The sequence below is a fragment of the Desmodus rotundus genome, chromosome 2 (assembly GCF_022682495.2).
Source record: "Desmodus rotundus isolate HL8 chromosome 2, HLdesRot8A.1, whole genome shotgun sequence".
Lineage (NCBI taxonomy): Eukaryota > Metazoa > Chordata > Mammalia > Chiroptera > Phyllostomidae > Desmodus > Desmodus rotundus.
Window position 1 is genome coordinate 146,660,710 of NC_071388.1, and position 17,897 is coordinate 146,678,606.

The 17,897-nt window shown below is 38.4% G+C and overlaps 1 protein-coding gene across 3 annotated transcripts in view; it reads right to left on the bottom strand.

The window, feature by feature from the left end:
- ACVR1C (activin A receptor type 1C) overlaps positions 1 to 2,044 on the bottom strand; it is a 73,640-nt gene extending 71,596 nt beyond the window's left edge. For all 3 annotated transcript variants that reach the window (XM_045187461.2, XM_045187460.3, XM_045187459.2), the window contains exon 1: positions 1,739 to 2,044. In XM_045187461.2, the coding sequence (XP_045043396.1) occupies positions 1,739 to 1,811 (73 nt within the window). In that variant the 5' untranslated portion in view covers positions 1,812 to 2,044. The remainder of the gene's footprint in view (positions 1 to 1,738) is intronic.
- Between the last annotated feature and the right edge of the window lie 15,853 nt (positions 2,045 to 17,897).

Genomic DNA, 17,897 nt, shown 5'->3' on the forward strand with positions numbered 1-17,897 from the left:
AAGTGATGTATGTGACATTCAAAAGTTCATTGTAAAAGTTCAATTTTGGTAAGTACCTCTCTAGTACATTGACACATTATCTCCATATCAGGCATTTTTCTTGCCTTCAGATTTTGAGGAAACAATCAAACTTGAATGGATATTCTTTTTTTTTTTTATTGCACATTTCAATGTCAAAAGTTTCCATTCCTTTCAAAGAACATAGCCGGGCTTGTTTTGCTATGTTGCTTTACCCAGGGTCTCTAAAATTTTATAAAAGATTTATCATATAACAAAACATACCTTTCAAGCTATATAAAAAAAATTGAGTCTTTTATGAAATCTCTGCATCTAAATATGGGGTTCTATGGCCAGCCTGTGGAGGCAATTTCATAGGTGTCTTGTCAAATATCTGGAAGACTTTTCTTCTTTTTTCGTAAACTCTATCAGTCAAGGGTACTTCGAGTGTTTCTTCCAAGTTAGCAGAATTTCCACCCATTTCTTATGAAGACTCCCATCGTCAGTTTTCTTCCCATTGATGAGTTTACTAAGTCTGATTGCAAATATTTCACTTTATCTCGTCATTTTCCTGACAACCTCTGGGTAACTGCTTTCCTAATTAATCCCTTCCAATAATCAAAATTTCACTTAAATGTATTTCATGATTCTCTTAGACCATCTGAAACACTGAAATCTGTACATGACAGCAATCATACTATTCAAAACATTCTCCTGCACATGTCGCTAAGAGGAAATCTACCCACCCTGGAGGATCTAGTCAAACAGATCCGCTATTAATGTCAAACAGATTGTCATCTGGGAAAACAAAAATGCATCAAAATTGGCTTCGGGCAAAGTACAGTTCTATGGAAAAACACCAGGTTTTTATGTGCAAATGTCTTAAATGTCTGATTGAAATGTTTCAAGAATGAGTTATCAAGAAATCCTACTTCTGGTCTCCATAACCCAGAAAATGTTATAATCAAAATAGTTTCACAGTTAAATGGATTTTCATCTCAACACACTGTGATTTTACCAAAGATGCATTTGCCCCAGTTTCTAGTAAACATTATAAAGAAACGTTTGGTTTCTAGCTTGGGCCTAGGGTTCTGTTTAGCCTATCAAGGAACAGACCTGTTATAAACGCTGGGACGCTTGCCAGAATTTTTTTCCTGCAACTCTTAGTAAAGATCATACCTCGAAAGCAATGTGTGTTGCAAACCACGCAAATTGAAGCTCCCACTCCCGCCTACATAGCTTGGCACCAGCGGCTTTTGAGGTATCCCTGGCCTCCTCAAACTCAGACTGAATCTCCACTACGTCTCTCCACCTTCCCACCACCTCGCTCAGCTCTCCGGAGCTCAGCACAAAGCGTCCCCGAAGCACTTGCAGAGTGATCTGATGGTGCCACCCAACTCCCAGCCTTGCGCACACCCAGAAACACACTCCCTCCCTCCGCTGCAAACTGCCCCCGGATTTGTCACCCACCTCACCCCTACTTCCCAAACCTCCACGTCCCTATCTCTTTTCCCCTCCTCCCGTAGGTTTCACCCCCAAACACCTGTCTGCCCTTAGGCTACCAGACGTCAGGTGCCCACGTCGCGCCCTGTCCAGCGCCCCTTCACTCCAACAGGCACTTCCCACTCCGCCCCGCTGAAGGTCAGTTTGCTTGGAGCACCTTCTTCCACGCTCGAGCCCACCTGCAGACCAGCTCTGATTCCCACCCGCGTGAACGCGGAGGAAGCAGCGCCCGTCATACCTGCGCAGAGCGCGGCGGCCGCGGCGAGCAGCAGGAGAGCCTGGTGGAAGGCAGCGCGGAGCGCTCGGGTCATGGCCACCGGGCGGCCGCGGCGGGGCTGCGAGGCCCTCGAGCGGAGCTAGGCGGCCCGCCGCTTTAAAGTTCCCGGGGCGCAGGAGGGAAGCGCAGCCCCACAGCCGTTTGAAGTGCGCGGTTAGCTCGGATCCGTGAGGGCGCCCCCCTCTTCTGCCTCCTCCATCCCACGCCCCTCGTGGCTGGCGGTGCGCAGCGCTCCAGCCACTGACCCCAGCAGCCAGCTGGAGGGGAGCGGTGGGGGCTGGGGGGGCGGGTGAGGGTGACAGAGCCCGCCCCTGCCGCGCCTCCGCCCCCTGTGCCCTCTGGTAACCGCCTGTGGCATGGCGCTGTCGGGCAGGCGGGCAAAGGCAGCACGAAGGCAAGGAAGTGAGATCGCTCAGAACTTGGGGCGGGGGATGGGGAAAGGCGGGTGGCGCGGAGCTCCCAAGACTGGAGGCGGGGGTCGGGACGGGAGGGAAAGCCCTACTAAGACTTTGGGAAAACTTCAGCCCTGCAGCAACTGCTTCCTGGTGGTCCGCTCTGTAGTCCCCTACAGAAAATCCAGCCATCCAGGTCTCTTGACATTCGTTTGTAGTCCAGAGCCCTAAAGGCTTCTACCTAGACAGAGCCGGGGCACACACAGGGGTACTCCTGCCTGGCTCTTCCCACCGCCAAGTCCAGGCTGTGTCCGGGTCTGTGGAAGGGCGCCCTCTCTGTTCAGTCCCGGAAATAACCAATTGTTCGACTGCAGGGGCTACCGGTGGGCTTTGGTTTCACCAATTTCATCTCTGATGTCTTCCTGCGATCCTCCCCTGTATAAAATAGCGACTCATGCAAGACCACCTGTGGCAGGTGATGAGATTGAGGGCCCATCCTATGGAAGATGTCTCTGGCAACTACAATTTTAGCAATTGAAAAATTGGGGGTGGAGGGAGGTCATACACAAGGATTAAGGGGAGGTGAAGAAGGGTTTAAAGTATATTAGAAACTTGTTTGAGTATTGTTTAAATCCCTGGAGCTTATTATTTAATGGTTGTGTTTCCCATGTGGATTGTGATTGAAAATGCAAAAGCAACGTTACCAATTAACAGAAATTAGACCTAATTCAATTCACGCAGGTAACCTATATGTACATTGACGTGAATTGTATTATTTTAACCTAAACAACACAAAAAGCCAAGCATTCAATACTACTGTCATTTCTACTGTTATGGGGCACCTTGAAAAGTGATTGTCATATAAATTAATTGCTCTAGAGTAAGGAGATTACTTGAATCTTCACCTGACTCAGCTGTAAATAACACAAGTGTTCTGAGGTCTATGAACGATACATACAATTGACTTTACCGCCCCCCTGCAGTAACTGGGAGAGGGGAAGTTTGTTGCACTTTGATGCACGATGGTGAGAGTCCTGAGCATCTCACCTCGACCAAATGCCACCACCTTGAATACATCAAGACATTCCTAAGCATAAAAAGACTTTGTTCTCATTTTATTCTGGATCCAAGTAAACAACAACAACAACAACGACGACGACGGAGATGTGGGACAAGCCTGAGCCCTTCCAGACTCCCACAAAACAGATGCTTTTTTATTTTTTAAAAAAAGCAACAAATTGCTAGGACACATATTTTGGCTGGCTTGGCTTGCTCATTATTTGGTAACGGCACTCTAGATTGTAATCTACTCTTGCATCGTCCGATTTGGAACTGAAAGAGCAGGATATAGTGTCTTCTATTGGCCTGCTTCCTCAAAAGTAAATGAAACTTTCATACTCTACCCCTATTTCTCAGACTCATGACCAGGGTTAAAAAGGGAAGTGAATGCAACCGCACTGCCAAACCATAAGGCATTAATAAACACTAATGTCAGGTATTTATTCCCCACATATGTATTTTGTCTCTTGAAAACAGTAACGTCCCTGCAAGCTCTCATCACCTGAGAAAACAAGGTTATTATACTGAGAATGTTGATGTTGAATAACTTTAATATTCTAACAAATTCAAAGCTTTCCTCTTAGTCAAATGGTTCATGGTCTGCTCTCGGTAGCCTCGTGGCATGGCATTCGGCTAGCCCCCCGGGGATAGTGAGCACTAGAAATAAATGTGGCAGCTCAAACTGACATGGCCTGTACGCATAAAACATGTGCTGGAATCCATAAAGTTCCTAAAAAGTAAGAATGTAAAATATATTACTAATAATTTTTATATTGCTTACATGTTGAATTATAATATTTTGGACATACTGGGTTAATAAAGTGTATTACTAAAATTAATTTCACCCATTTCTATTTACTTTTGGTTAGAGAGATTAAAATTTTTTTAATTATAAATATGTGGTTCACATAATATCTCTATTGGACTGTACTGGTCTAATGAGTCCTCATCAAACAGAAAGGTCTTTTTCTTAAGCACAGTATAAAAACCAAAGGAATTGTTAAGTGCCTTGCCAGTCAACACATGGCCAGCCAATGAAGGAATCATGATCTGAATTCTTGGTGCAATATTCTGTGACACAACCCAAAAAAATAATTATGTCAAAAATCCAAGGTCTTAATTTGTAGGAACATTTTAAGCTAGGTCTTCAAATATGATTTCCCTCTGTCCTCCTATGCATGGTTTTCTTCCAACATTAACACTACAGAAGCTCTGAAGACAAATACATTCTTGGGCAATTGTAAATATTTCTATATTCTTGAGTCCTTAAGGCCTTCTTTATGGCAACAAAGAAAACACCTTCATCCTTATAACATATCCCAATTTTTACTTAAAAAGTAATTTGTTTATACATACACACACTTACTACATGGAAATTAATTCAATTTTAATCCAATATATTTTAAAATAAAATACTATTAAGAAAATACTCTTTGGAGTGTATTAACTGACATCTGTTGCTTAATATAAGCAATACAAATGCATGATTCAAGACGTGGTATAACATCTCTCATATTGTGTATACATAAGAGAAAAAAATTACATAGGAGACTTTTTTATTTCACTGAAAAGAAATTTACATCCTACTGTGCCTCAAGATTTAACCTTCCCCCCACTTTAATCATCTATTTATACATATTCATTATCATCGCCTGCTACATCATAACTCCTGATTCTCATAACCAAAAAGAAATATATCAACAACAAATAATTGAAGAGTTCATATCCCATCAGCAAAACAGAGTTTGGGTGAGTAACTCTTATATAAGCAAGGAAATCAGGAGTCTGGATTTGAGACTATAAAGATCTGATACATTTGCAGAATAACATTTCAAATTAATAAGGCAAATTCTATAAATGTGTGTAAGAACTGAACTTTGAAAATGAATGTTGGATGTGGTTGTTTGGGATTTTTTATCATACAGGTTTCTTTCATTATTCTTTTTTAAATTTTATTTTTCAATTACAGTGCAGTCAATATTGTTTTGTATTAATTTCAGGTGTACAGCATAGTGATTAGACAATTACACATGTTACAAAGCAATCCCTCCAATATTTCCAGTACCTACCTGGCACCATACATAGTTATTACAATATTATTGACTATATTCCTTATGCTGTATATTACAATCTCTTCACTATTTTTTAGCTACCCACTTGTATTTCTTAATCCCTTTACCTTTTTCACCCTCCAATCCCCCTCACCGCTGGCAACCTCAGCTGCTTCTCTGTATCTGTGAGTCTGTTTCTATTTTGTTTATTCATTTATTATTCTTTCCAGAAACTCCAATGTCACCCATCTTAATTTCTCATTTCACCTTGGAACACCAGCTCACCAAGGAACGAGCATATGGTGAGGAGGCAGACTACAATAATTTGCTATATACTATCAAGCTCTGATCTGTTCTCATTTTACTGCACTTTTCCTTCCCTTAACTCACATTCTCTCTGAAGAAGTACATGACACATAGATCTCCACTCATCTCATCTCTTAATCCCAGAAATCTTTGCATTGGGAAAGCTTGGCCTTTCCTTTTCCTTTTCCTTCTTCTTTTGATTAACCTTTCCATAAAAAATAGTCATAAGCTTGGGAACCTTTATTGAGATCCTACCATAAGTACCTTCAATGTGCCTGTATTATGGGCCAGCTCGGGTCTCACAAAGAAGAAAAATAATAACCATTCTGTGTACATGAATAATAGGGAATATCAAAACAGTTTCTTAGCTCATCTGCCACTGCTAAAAGTTTAAACTCTTTTTTCAGTATTTATGTTACCTGTTTACCCTACCTTCCAAAATGGCTGACCCCCTTCATTGATTTTCATATCCTTTTAAAACCATTAATATGGTCTTTTCATGTAACTCAAACTTTGTCTTTTTTCCCTTCTACTGACCAATGTCAGTGTGCTGGCTGCATTCAGTACAGGCTCTACCTGTAAAAGGCAGGTCAGAGAATCAGTTCCAAGTAAGCAAGCCACCACCACATCGGTCATTTCCTTAGAATGCTCTTATAATTATACTCTACCAGAGAGAGATGACTAAGTAACAAGCCATCCCTTTCTGGATAAATAACTCAAAAATACAGAGTTATATTCACCCCAGACAAATCAGCATTACGGTTCTGATCACCTTCACTCAGGCAACAGAGGAGTCTAATAATGCTGCTGTGTGTAAATCTGGCCTCTTGTGGCTCTTGAGTACTTGAAATGTGACGAGCCTGATGTGATGTGCTCTGTAAGTGTAAGATCTGCACTGGACTTCAAAGACTCAGTAACCCCCTCAAAACCCCTGAATTTACTAACTACATTTTGAAATAATATTTTGATATATTGAGTTAAATAAAATATATTATTAAATCTAATTTCATCTTTTTACTTTTTTAATGCAGCTAGCAGAAAAATTAGAATTACATGTGTAGCTCTTATTATAGTTCTATTGGACAGTGCTCATCTCATGAGTCCTAATAAGATGTTGAGGATCATTTTTCCTCTGATTGAAATGGCAGGAGGAGCAAGACCTTTCTTTCATCACATAGGTCCAACTTCCGTTATCTTTACTCCTTTCATCTTTCCAATAGTGACCCATATTCAGTTAATAATAAAGTCACATGCACTTCCTTTTTGTGTTGGCCATTGTCATTCACACTCTTATTTCCACAGTCCAAGACCCTAGTAACTTCATACCTGAGTTGTAACTCCAACTAACTAAATTACTCCACAACTTTATGTCGTTCCCATCATAACGTATTCTCAAGGCTGCCTTCAGAACAGTTTTATACTAACGTGACTCTGATGTTCTCCCTGCCCACAAATCTTTAATGATCATTCCGTAGAATCAATACTAAATTCTCTAGCACACTGCTTCTCAAACTTTCTGATATCATGACCTCTTTACACTTCAAAAATTCTGAGGACCCCAAAGAGAGTATGTTCAAGTGGGTTATACCTATCTGCATGTATCATATTAAAAATATAAACTGAGAAATTCTTAAAGCACAGGAATACATAAGCACACATTCCATTAGCCTTCAAATGATGACATAATTACACCTCATGTAGACTCTGAAAAACTCCAATGGACATTTGTGCCATGATGAGAGTGGAAAAGACAAATTACATCTCAGAGTTACATATGGAAGTAGTGTTCACCCTGTAGACCCCTGAAAAGGTTCTCAGCGACCACAGGGTTCCTGAACCACACCTGGAGAACGGCTGCACTAGCTCATTTCTCTACACTGTCCCCAGGTGTTCTCACCCATTCCCGTGATTTCAGTGTTCATTTCTGTGCTATGTGCTCAAGACACCCACACCTCTGTCTATTGCCCTGACCTTGCTCCTGAAGTCTGGATTCATATATCCTACCATCATCTCTACCTATGTAGCCTGGTCTCCAATCTTGCTTCTTCTCCAGTCTCACTTATCTCAGTAATTGCCACCACTCAAGTCAGATACCTTGGCTTTTTCCCTCATCTCTTCTCTTTCCTTTACCTTTCACATCCAATTAGTCAGCATTTTCTATGGATTCCAACTTTCATAAAAATATCTCAAATATTTTCACTTCTTTCCACCTTACTGCTACCATCCTGTTGAGATCACAATCTTCTTTTATTTGAAATGTCAAAAAGATGCATAAATGGTCACTTTCCTTGAGGTTCACTCCTCTCTAATCTATTCCCCCTGATCCTTCAGCCAGAAGGATAATTTTTTTTATTTATTGGGGTGACATTGATTATTAAAACTATATAGGTTTCAGGTATACAGTACCATAATATATTATCTGTATCTTGTACTGTTAGTTCACCACCCCAAGTCAAGTCTCCTTCCACCACTATTTATCCCCCTTTACTCTCTTCTACCTCCACCCACAGAAAGATCTTTTTATAGCACAAATGTGATCGTACCACTGAAAGCTAAGGCATATTGCCAGTTCTAAACACTGGCAGCTCTAACATCAACATCTGAAATCAGCTTGGCACATAGTAAGTACTCAGTAAATACTTGTTGAATGAATGAGTAAATGACATTTAACACCTTCCATTATAAGGCCCCGACCCTGCTTTTCCAAGTGTGAGTCCATCTTTCCCTCTGCTCCCCACACTCCAGCATTACATTTGTTAAATAAATGAGTTAGCTTAACACAGCGGCATTTTTATAACTAAAGATTTAACCCCTTTATCACATTGCTAAACCAGAGACAGTGGTTTGGATAGAGAGTGAATGATAAAATTGGGAGAGAGTGAACCGTAAAATTGACCAAACAACATTTGCTAAGGAACTCTCTGGCTTGGGAGCTAAGTAATCCCAGTAAAAGAAATTTGAGCTCTACATCAGTCAAGGTTCTTAACCACAAATAAAAGAAAGTCACCTTAATACATCTAAGCAGAAATTAACTATATTAAAGAATATTAAGTAGCTCATAGCCTTTCCATAAAAGCCCATGAACTAATCATGGAAGTTAGGTGGCCAGGGACAATATTCCACATCCTGCCACAGAACTGGTCTCAGACACGCTCTGCCCCTGTCCCTCCACTGGGCTCAGGCAGGGCATCTTGCACCATCAACACCCTGAAGCTGGACAGCAGATGGTTCTGCTAGAACCTCTCCACTGCTGTGTCGAACACTGGCTCTGGCTTTCTTCACCTTAACTGCAGCTGCTGGGGGGCTTGGGAGCTGAGCACCAGGCTTATAAATTGAGAGGTGGTTATTCATAAGCTAACAATGACAAGCTGGGATATAGAGGCCCAGGATTCTAATCTCACTTCTCCAGAATTTAGGCGAGTTAATTAATTTTTTCCAAAGTTACAGCCAGAAATTGAGGTTTAAGACCTCCTGTAAACCCTATCTAGCCACACTTTTACCACTTTACCATTTTATATTCTTCATCTATAAAATGGGTGAAATTACCTTCAAGGCTTATTTTGTGAATGGAATGCTTTTAGACTTTTGTGCAAATACAATGTTAATACTATTATTAGCACAAATGGAGATAATAATACTTTCTCATGCACAAAACCTTTGATAATATGATGAAGATTATATAAAAGTCCTTTTGAATTTTTTAAAAAGTAGGACAAATACAAGGAACCAATTTTGAATCATTTGTATGAGAAAGAAAGAAGTTGAATAGTTAAATATAATTACAATTTACAAGGATTTAATATTGTTGATGGAATTCTTTGGAACATACAGAATCTTTGTTTTGCTTTTCTGTTATGATGATAAATGAAGCTTATGTACAGATATTGGTTGCCATGAGTGACCTGTTTCCAAATGAAAGAGACCACATGATTGTGTTTGTTTCGTTCTATGTATTTGCCTGTTTATTTGTCTGGCAAGGCCTTGGTTCCCCAAGTTTTTCAGAACAAAATGTAAAACATAAAATGTACAAAATAAAAAAAGATCACAGATGACGAAAGCCCTGAAAAATGTTTATCAGAAATTATTACACTCTATTCCCTCAAAATAAGCCACCTGTCTCTAAGTCAGGAGTTCTTTTAGGATGTAACAGGACGAGAAACTGAAGGGAACAATGATGGAAAGTGCTTCTGCCGGAAACTCTTAGGGTACAAATCTGAGAGTGGAGAACTCTGCGGGGAGATCTCAATAAAATCTAAACTCAATTATTTCCTGCTGGGTTGTCTATGTGACCCAATAGCTTTTACTACCCTGCTGCCAGGTGAGGTACTTGTGATAAGGTCACCAAATGGGCCTCTGCTCTTAAAAGTTTATAATTAGTTATTATCAACACATGCATGTCCTTTGAGATGACCCCTACATTAGGATTATTGACCATACAGCAAACCACAACATTTTGGAAGATGTGGTAAGTTATTTCCTTGATGCCCCCTTTCTTCTTTTCTACTGTGTAGAGAGATGTAAAATTTATAGGTACCTCTACTTATGAACTCTAGGGGTTCTAAATTTTTCTTAAGAAACTCTGCTGTGGTTGGAGGAAAAAGTCACCCAATTCTTCATCCATCACTCCAAAACAACTTGGCTTATAGCTCTTCACTTCCCGCACACAGCAAAAAGATTCAGAACAGGACCTGTTGGCCCATAGCCAGTTAAAAGTAAAAATGCCTTGCTCCAGGAAAAAAGGCAAAGTGACCCAAGCTTGTCTTCAATATTTGTAGTCTCTCTCATTTCTCACCCTTTTGTTCCCTCTCTCCTACACAAGGTATTCCTAGCCATTCACTCATTCCTCCCATTCAAAGAAGAAAGGTTATGAAATCACAGATTTATTGGTTGATAAATTATATTTCAGACTGAATGAAATTCCATCAGGCTATCCTATAGCTGGCTATTTTATATATTATGTCTTTAAGCTTCTGTACTTTTTGAAGAAAATTTTTTTTCTTAAATGACTTTCAGATAACAGAAATATGATTAGAAAGAAATCTGAGAAATATGGAGAAACTCAAAATCTCAAAAGAAAATTCTGCAGATATATCTTTAAGAATATCAGGGTCTGGCTTCATCAGTCAAGTCTATTATCATTAGAGGTTTCAATGGAGAGAATATTGTCATGTGGGGAATAGGTGAATGGATAGACTTCTCAATAATCAATTCTGCTATCACCACATGGGCCCAGAGAGTGGGTGCATGAGAAGCGCAAGTAGAAGAAAATGTTCACCCTCTAATTCTCCAGCTCAAATATAAAACACAATTGTTCTCTAAATGCCCAGTACTAGAGTTGACACAGGGCTGGAGCATTTTTAAAAATTGCATTTAAAGCTCAGATATAATAAAAAGGAAAACAAAACCAAATAGGAACATAAAGCCAGGCAACATAGTTCATAAAATACCATTTGCTCACATTTTATCTTGTGGTCTCCTAAGCGGGTATTTCCCTCCAACTCCACCTTATTTTTCCAGGGTCCATTGAGAAGAAGCCATCTTTAACATGGAGAAGCTGTCTCTGGAGAGCAATAGACATTCCTTCCTTCTTCCACCTCTCTAAAGCCTACCTTCTAATTGTTCTGTTTTTTTTTTTTTTTTCCCTGAGAATCCTCCTCTTAACCACATTATTGACTCTAGGAATATCCAATTCTTTAAAGTGAGACCCTCACTCTCCTTCCACTCATATATGTGTGGATTGATCACTTCACAAGAGAACCATATCAGAATCCAAAGCAAAAAAAAAAAAGCATGAACACACATGTGTATACATGCACACGCACATACACAGTAGTGAGGGCGCCAATCACTGCAGTACCAGGTTTACCTTTGTGGATGACGGACAGTCAAGTCTTCAATCAAAAGCACCAAAGATGAGCTTCCCTGAAGAGATCGGCCTGTCCCATTACCCTAGTGCTGCTCTGTCTTAAATGAAGAAGCCCAGAAAATAAGATAGAGGCAGAGAAGTGAACAACCAGTTGTCATGTGCTTCTTCAAGGTCCTGGAACATGTCATGCTAGTAGAGACCCATCTAGCAAGTTCTGTCTTTAAGACAAACAAAATGTAGAACAAAGATTTTTTAAATATTCATTTATAAACTTCAAAGGTCAAAGTATCTGATGGCACATGGCATAGAAACAGATAGAAAACTTTAGAAAACTTGCATTTTCTACCTTGATTTGATTGACTCCACAACACACCAGAGTTTTACTTAAATTTTATGTTTTCTAGGCCTTAATGTGTCTTTATTGTGTATATGAAAATACTACTGCTAATAGCTATCTTTTCTTCATTCATTCTTTCAGTGAAGTGTCCGTTATGTGATTAAATGGTTTCTTGAGCCCTGGCTGGTATGGCTCAGCTGCTTGGGTGTCATCCTGGAACCTGGAAGGTGGAGGGTTTGATTCCCAGTCAGGGCACATGCCTAGGTCGTCAGTTCAGTCCCCAGTCAGTGTGTGTACAAAAAGCAACCGTTCAATGTTTTTCTCTCACATCAATGTTTCTCTATCTCTCTTTCTCCCTCCTTTCCCTTCTCTCTCTAAAAAAAAAAAGAAAGAAAAGAAAAGATTTCTTGACACTTGAGTCAAATACTCTTAGATCTCAGCATCTCCTTTTGTTAACAAAAACTTAAATAAATCAGCATAATTGCTCAGAAATACTTGTTAAATGCCTCCAACATGGAGGTAATATTCCACAGTCCTATAATACACAAAAAGAGGAGTTTGTTTCTGTTGTTTCAAAAAAGTGAACTTATTTTGTCAAGACTTTTGAATTATTGCCATCTCAGCCATTTGATAACCATGTAACTATTGTCACATTAGTCCTTGGGTCTCCATTTCTTTTCTCATGAATGTGACTTGACCTAGTGAACTTAATCCAGAAATTCTATTCTACAGAAATGGAGCTCCAGTACATAGGAATATATGTGTATATATTACCCTTACCCTGAATAATTATTGTAACATTTTTCTGGAAATAAGTTAACACACACACAATTCAAAGGATGGAATAGTATGTAACCAATAAAAAAGAATATGTTAGTTGCATATAGATCTATAGTAGTTGTTTGCAGAGAGTTAATTTTTAAATTTATTAATTAATTAATTAATTTCAGATACTTGTTTTTTATTGTAAAGGGTATTATTTTGCATAGGGATATTGTTATTGCTTTCAGAGTTATACTTTTAATGCATAAGCATAAATAAAATAATTTAAAACATTTATATACATAAGGAATTAGTACTACCCATGTATAATGCACATCCTTATTTTTTCCTCAAAAATTTGGAGAAAAATGTGCACATTATAAATGGCAAAATATGGTACTTGTACGTTGGAAGCACTCAGTAAATGTAAATGCCCATCCTCTGCTTTCCTAGTTTTTTTCTTAAAATTGTATTCAGAATTAACTTCTCTCAAAATAATATAGGAATAGTTAGTAACATTAATTTTTAATAATTTCCACATGGTAAAACCATAGAACTATTTAGGGTGACATTTTTCACCTGACTCATGCAACTGGCTCATCAATTGTTACTTCATTCAGTACCTACCATGTGCAATGCACTATACCAGCCACCAGGTAGGTAGTGTGAAAAAGAAAAATGTCATCCACTTTTCATGAAATTTGTGTGAAACAAAAGAAAAAGATCTTGAGCAACTAGTTGCGTGATTAGTTAAATTGTGGTAAGTATTAGGAAAGGGCAAATGTAGGGTACTATAAAAATTATAACGGGGTGGATCTGTCAGAGTTATCATGGAAAATTTCTGTTATGAAGTATGTGGAGTCGAACTTGAGAGCAGAACAGAAATTAGTTAGGTGTTGTGTGTGTGTGTGTGTGTGCGCGCGCGTGCGTGAAGGCACTTGGTTTCAGAGGAGCCTGAATACAGCCGCTGTGGCAAGACATAAAACATGCTAGAGATGAGTCTGACCTATTCGGATCGGGTCAGTGCTTTTTAGATCACATTAGAACTGTATTTGAAACCAGTTCTAGTTTTTAGAGTAACGGGAATTCACTGAAAAATTTTAATAAAGGGAATGACATAGTCAGACTGAAGTGTTAAAATATCACTCTAGCATCTAATGTGGACAACAGCCTGTGCCTAGGCAAGAGTGAAATCTAGGTCAGAAGAGTGAAATCTGGGACAATTATTCAGTCATCCAAGGGAAGAAAAGATTCTGGCGAGAACCAATTTTGGCAGGGTAAATGGGAAGAAGAGAACTGTGTTGAGGTCGAGGGATACAGGAAAGGAGAGAAATGACCCACGGTTTTCCCCAGGGTTCTGATGTCTGCACTGGCCAGGCAAAGAAGCCATTCACTCCGAGAGGGAATACTGAGAAGAGTCAGGTTGGATGTGTATGAATTCCCCTTCTGAAATGACTGAGACGCCACCAAGTAGAGCTGAGAAGCCAGTAGTTATATAGGGCTATGGTTTATAAGCGTGATCATGACTAGAAGAAAAAAAACTCTTCTTGGTATGCAGGAGGTAATCAAAATCAAGGCTGTGGATAGGATTTTCTAGATACGTGCTTTCAGATCAGATATCCACTGAAGCTGTCTTTAGGATTTTCCTGATATTTGTATTATCTGCCAGCAAAACTCACAATTGGTTCAATTGTCTTAAAATGTTGTTAAGAACCATGTTCTAGGGCACCAAGGCTCTTAACCAATTGCTTATCATAACTACTTAAGAAAATACAAAGTTCTTCCCTGAGAAAAATGTTGACTCCATGTAGAAATTTTAGCCACCTGTATTGCCCTAACTGGAAATGATCTCCTTGTATCTTTGAAGGTGAATGTACTAACGAACAAGTTTCTGCAAGATTTCAAAGCTCTGCCTCTTTTTAAGCATGAAATGATAAAAAAGGAAAAAGAATTTAAAGTTTTTTTATTTATATTCTTCTGTGTTCCACAAAAAAAATCTGAGATGCTTTATAAGAATACATAGAAATATACATATATATTCAAAACAAGCAAAAATATAAATTAGAGTAAATGGTTTTAACTTAGGAAAAAGTAAAATGCAAATATGTAGCCCAAAACACCCTATACAGGTACAAAATTTGCGGTAGATTTGAATCTGATATTTTAACTTTTAAGTAAAGGGATACACCATTGCATTCCTTATTACACATGAGGAAGATATGTTTTATTACACATCATTCTGTTTATTAACTTCACAGATATTGGTTACACATGACATAACCTTTTAGTGTTTAGATACCTAGAGATAAATTATAAAAGCAAAATAAACACTTATGCCTTTGAGGATCTAGTAGAGAAAGACCAAAAATACTCAATATTTAGTAATTAATAAAGATAATAAATAAGCACATTTTTCTTAGGAGCTAATCAGTGTGGTGGGAGAATAAAAGAAAAAGCAGAGAGAATTAGTGATGAGGAGTACCTAGGGTCAGGCTGGTTGCAACATAGGGAAGGCATCTTTCAGAATGTAATTATTAAACATAGACTTGAAGGTGAGGGAATCACACATAAGGACAACTAGGAGAATTTTGTCTCAGTTAGAAGAACTGCTACTGCAAAGGCCACAGGCAAAAGCATGAGTAGTATGTTCAAGAAATTAAAGGTAGAAGGAATAAAGCAAATGAAGCATAGAATAGTAGTAAATTGGTCAAAGGAATAAAAGAAGTCATGTAGATCCTTGTAGGTATTGATGAGGAATTAACTTTAAATGAATTTGTTATAGGTATCTTCAAGCAACATTGTTCAATTTTCACTGCATTTGGCACTTGTGTGTGAGATAGACATACACACACACATACACAACTTTCTTGCTATTATTCATTGAATGAGCAGAACAAAGGCCAATAAGGCAATAATCAATGGCTCTTCTAGCACAATCCTACATAGTATTCTTTTTTAATCTTCACCAGAGGACATGTTCATTGATTTGTTTTAATTTTTTTATTGTTTATGCTATTGCCATTGTCCCAGTTTCCCCCCTTTGCTCCTTTTCCCCTTCCCATGGTCAGTCCCCACACCGTTGTTCATGTCCACGGATGATGCATATACATATTCTTTGTCGAATCCCTTCACCTTCTTTCAACCTGTCCCAACCCCCCTCTCCCCTCTTACAGCTATCAGTCTCTTCCCTGTTTCTATCTCTGATTCTATTTTGCTTGTTAGTTTATTTTATTCCTTCGATCCACTTATAGATGAGATCACGTGGTATTTATCTTTCATTGCCTGGCTTATTTCACTTAGCATAATAGTCTCCAGTTCCATCCATACTATTGCAATAGTTAAGAATTCCTTCTTTTATACTGCTACCTAATATTCTATTGTGGAAATGTACCACAGTTTTTTTATCCACTGATCTACCAATGGGCACTTAGGCTGTTTCCAAATATTAACTATTGTAAATAAGGCTGCTATGAGCATAGGGGTGCATATATTCTTTTGACTTGGTGTTTCAGGAATCTTTGAATATATTCCCAGAACTGGAATCACTAGGTCAAAAGGCAGTTCCATTTGTACTTTTGTGAGGAAACTCCATACTGTTTTCCACAGTAGCTGCACCAGTCTGCATTCCCACCAACAGTGCACTAGGATTCCCTTTTCTCCATATCCTTGCCAGCACTTGTTGTTTGTTGCTTTACTAATGATAGCTATTTTGGCAGATGTGAGGGTGTATTTCATTGTTGTTTTAATTTGCATCTCTCTGATTGCTAGTGATGTTGAGCTTTTCTTCATATATCCATGGGCCATCTGTATGTTCTCCTTGGAGAAGTGTCTATTCAGGTCCTTTGCCCATTTTTTAATTGGATTGTTTGTCTTTCTGGTGTTGAGTCATATGAGTTCTTTATATACTTTGGAGATTAAACCTCTCTCTGATGTGTCATTGGCAAATATGTTCTCCCATATAGTGGGTTTCTGCTGGTTTCTTTAGCTGTGCAGAAGCTTTTTAATTCGATGAAGTCCCATTTGTTGTTTTTTCCTTTGTTTCCCTTGTCCTAGGAGATATATAGGGAAAAATATTGCTACACAACATATCTGAAATTTTATTGCCTATGTTTTCCTCTAGAATTTTTATGCTGTCACAATATATATTTAAGTCTTTTATCCATTTTGAGTTAATTCTGGTGTATGGTGTAACTGGTGGTCTAGTTTTATTTTTTTGCAAGTACTAGTCCAGTTCTCCCAACACCATTTATTAAGGAGAAAGTCTTTATATTCCATTATATGCTCTTGCAATCTTTGTCAAATACAATATTAATTGACCATAAAGGTGTGAGTTTATTTCTGGGCCCTCTATTCTGTTCCATTGATCTATGTGTCTGTTTTTAGGCCAGTACCAGACTGTTTTGATTACAGTGGCCTTATAGTATACTTTGATATCAGGAGTTGTGATTCCTCCAACTTTGTTCTTCTTTCTCCAGATTGCTGAGGCTATTCAGGGTCATTTATGGTTCCATATAAATTTTTGGAATATTTGTTCTAGATTTGTTAAGTGTGCCATCGGTTTTTTAAAAGAAATTGCATTGAATCTGTAGATTGCTTTGAGTAGTATGGACATTTTAATGATGTTAACTCTTCCTATCCATGAACATGGTATGTGCCTCCACTTATTTGTGTCTTCCTCAATTTCTTCCTTCAGTGTTCTATAGTTCTTCAAATACAGGTTTTTTACTTTTTTGGTTAAATTTATTCCTAAGTACCTCATTTTTCTGTTGCAATAGTAAATGGGATTGTTTTCTTAATTTCTCTTTCTGATAGTTCATTATTGGTATATAGAAATGCCATCAATTTCTGAGTATTGACTTTGTATCCTGCTACTTTGCCAAACTCATTTATTAGGTCTAGTAGTTTTTCGGTGGAGGGAAGATATTTTGCTTCTAAAAGTAGTTTATTGCGTGGGATCTTGTTTAGAAGACACAAAGATAAATTTTTAAAAAATACTCCTAAAGTAAATGCAGTAATAGATTTTAAACAACTATTTTTGGTACTATTCTTCAATTTCAGACAAGGACATAATTCCAAAAATAACTGAATATTAGCAATTCTGTGAGGTGAGAGAAGCAGAGGAAGGACAGTCAGTGTGGCCTAAATAGGTGGCTCTGTGAAGGCCTGACCAAATCCATAGCTAAAATCGGGCCTAAATAAATGACTGACACTTTATGGTTCTAAATGAGATAGCCTGAGGGAATGGGACCAAAGCTCTGGATCTTCAGAAAAAAACAAATACTGTATACACACACATACAATGTAGCACATAAATTCAGAAGGTTGGTTCACTAATCATTTAGAGCCT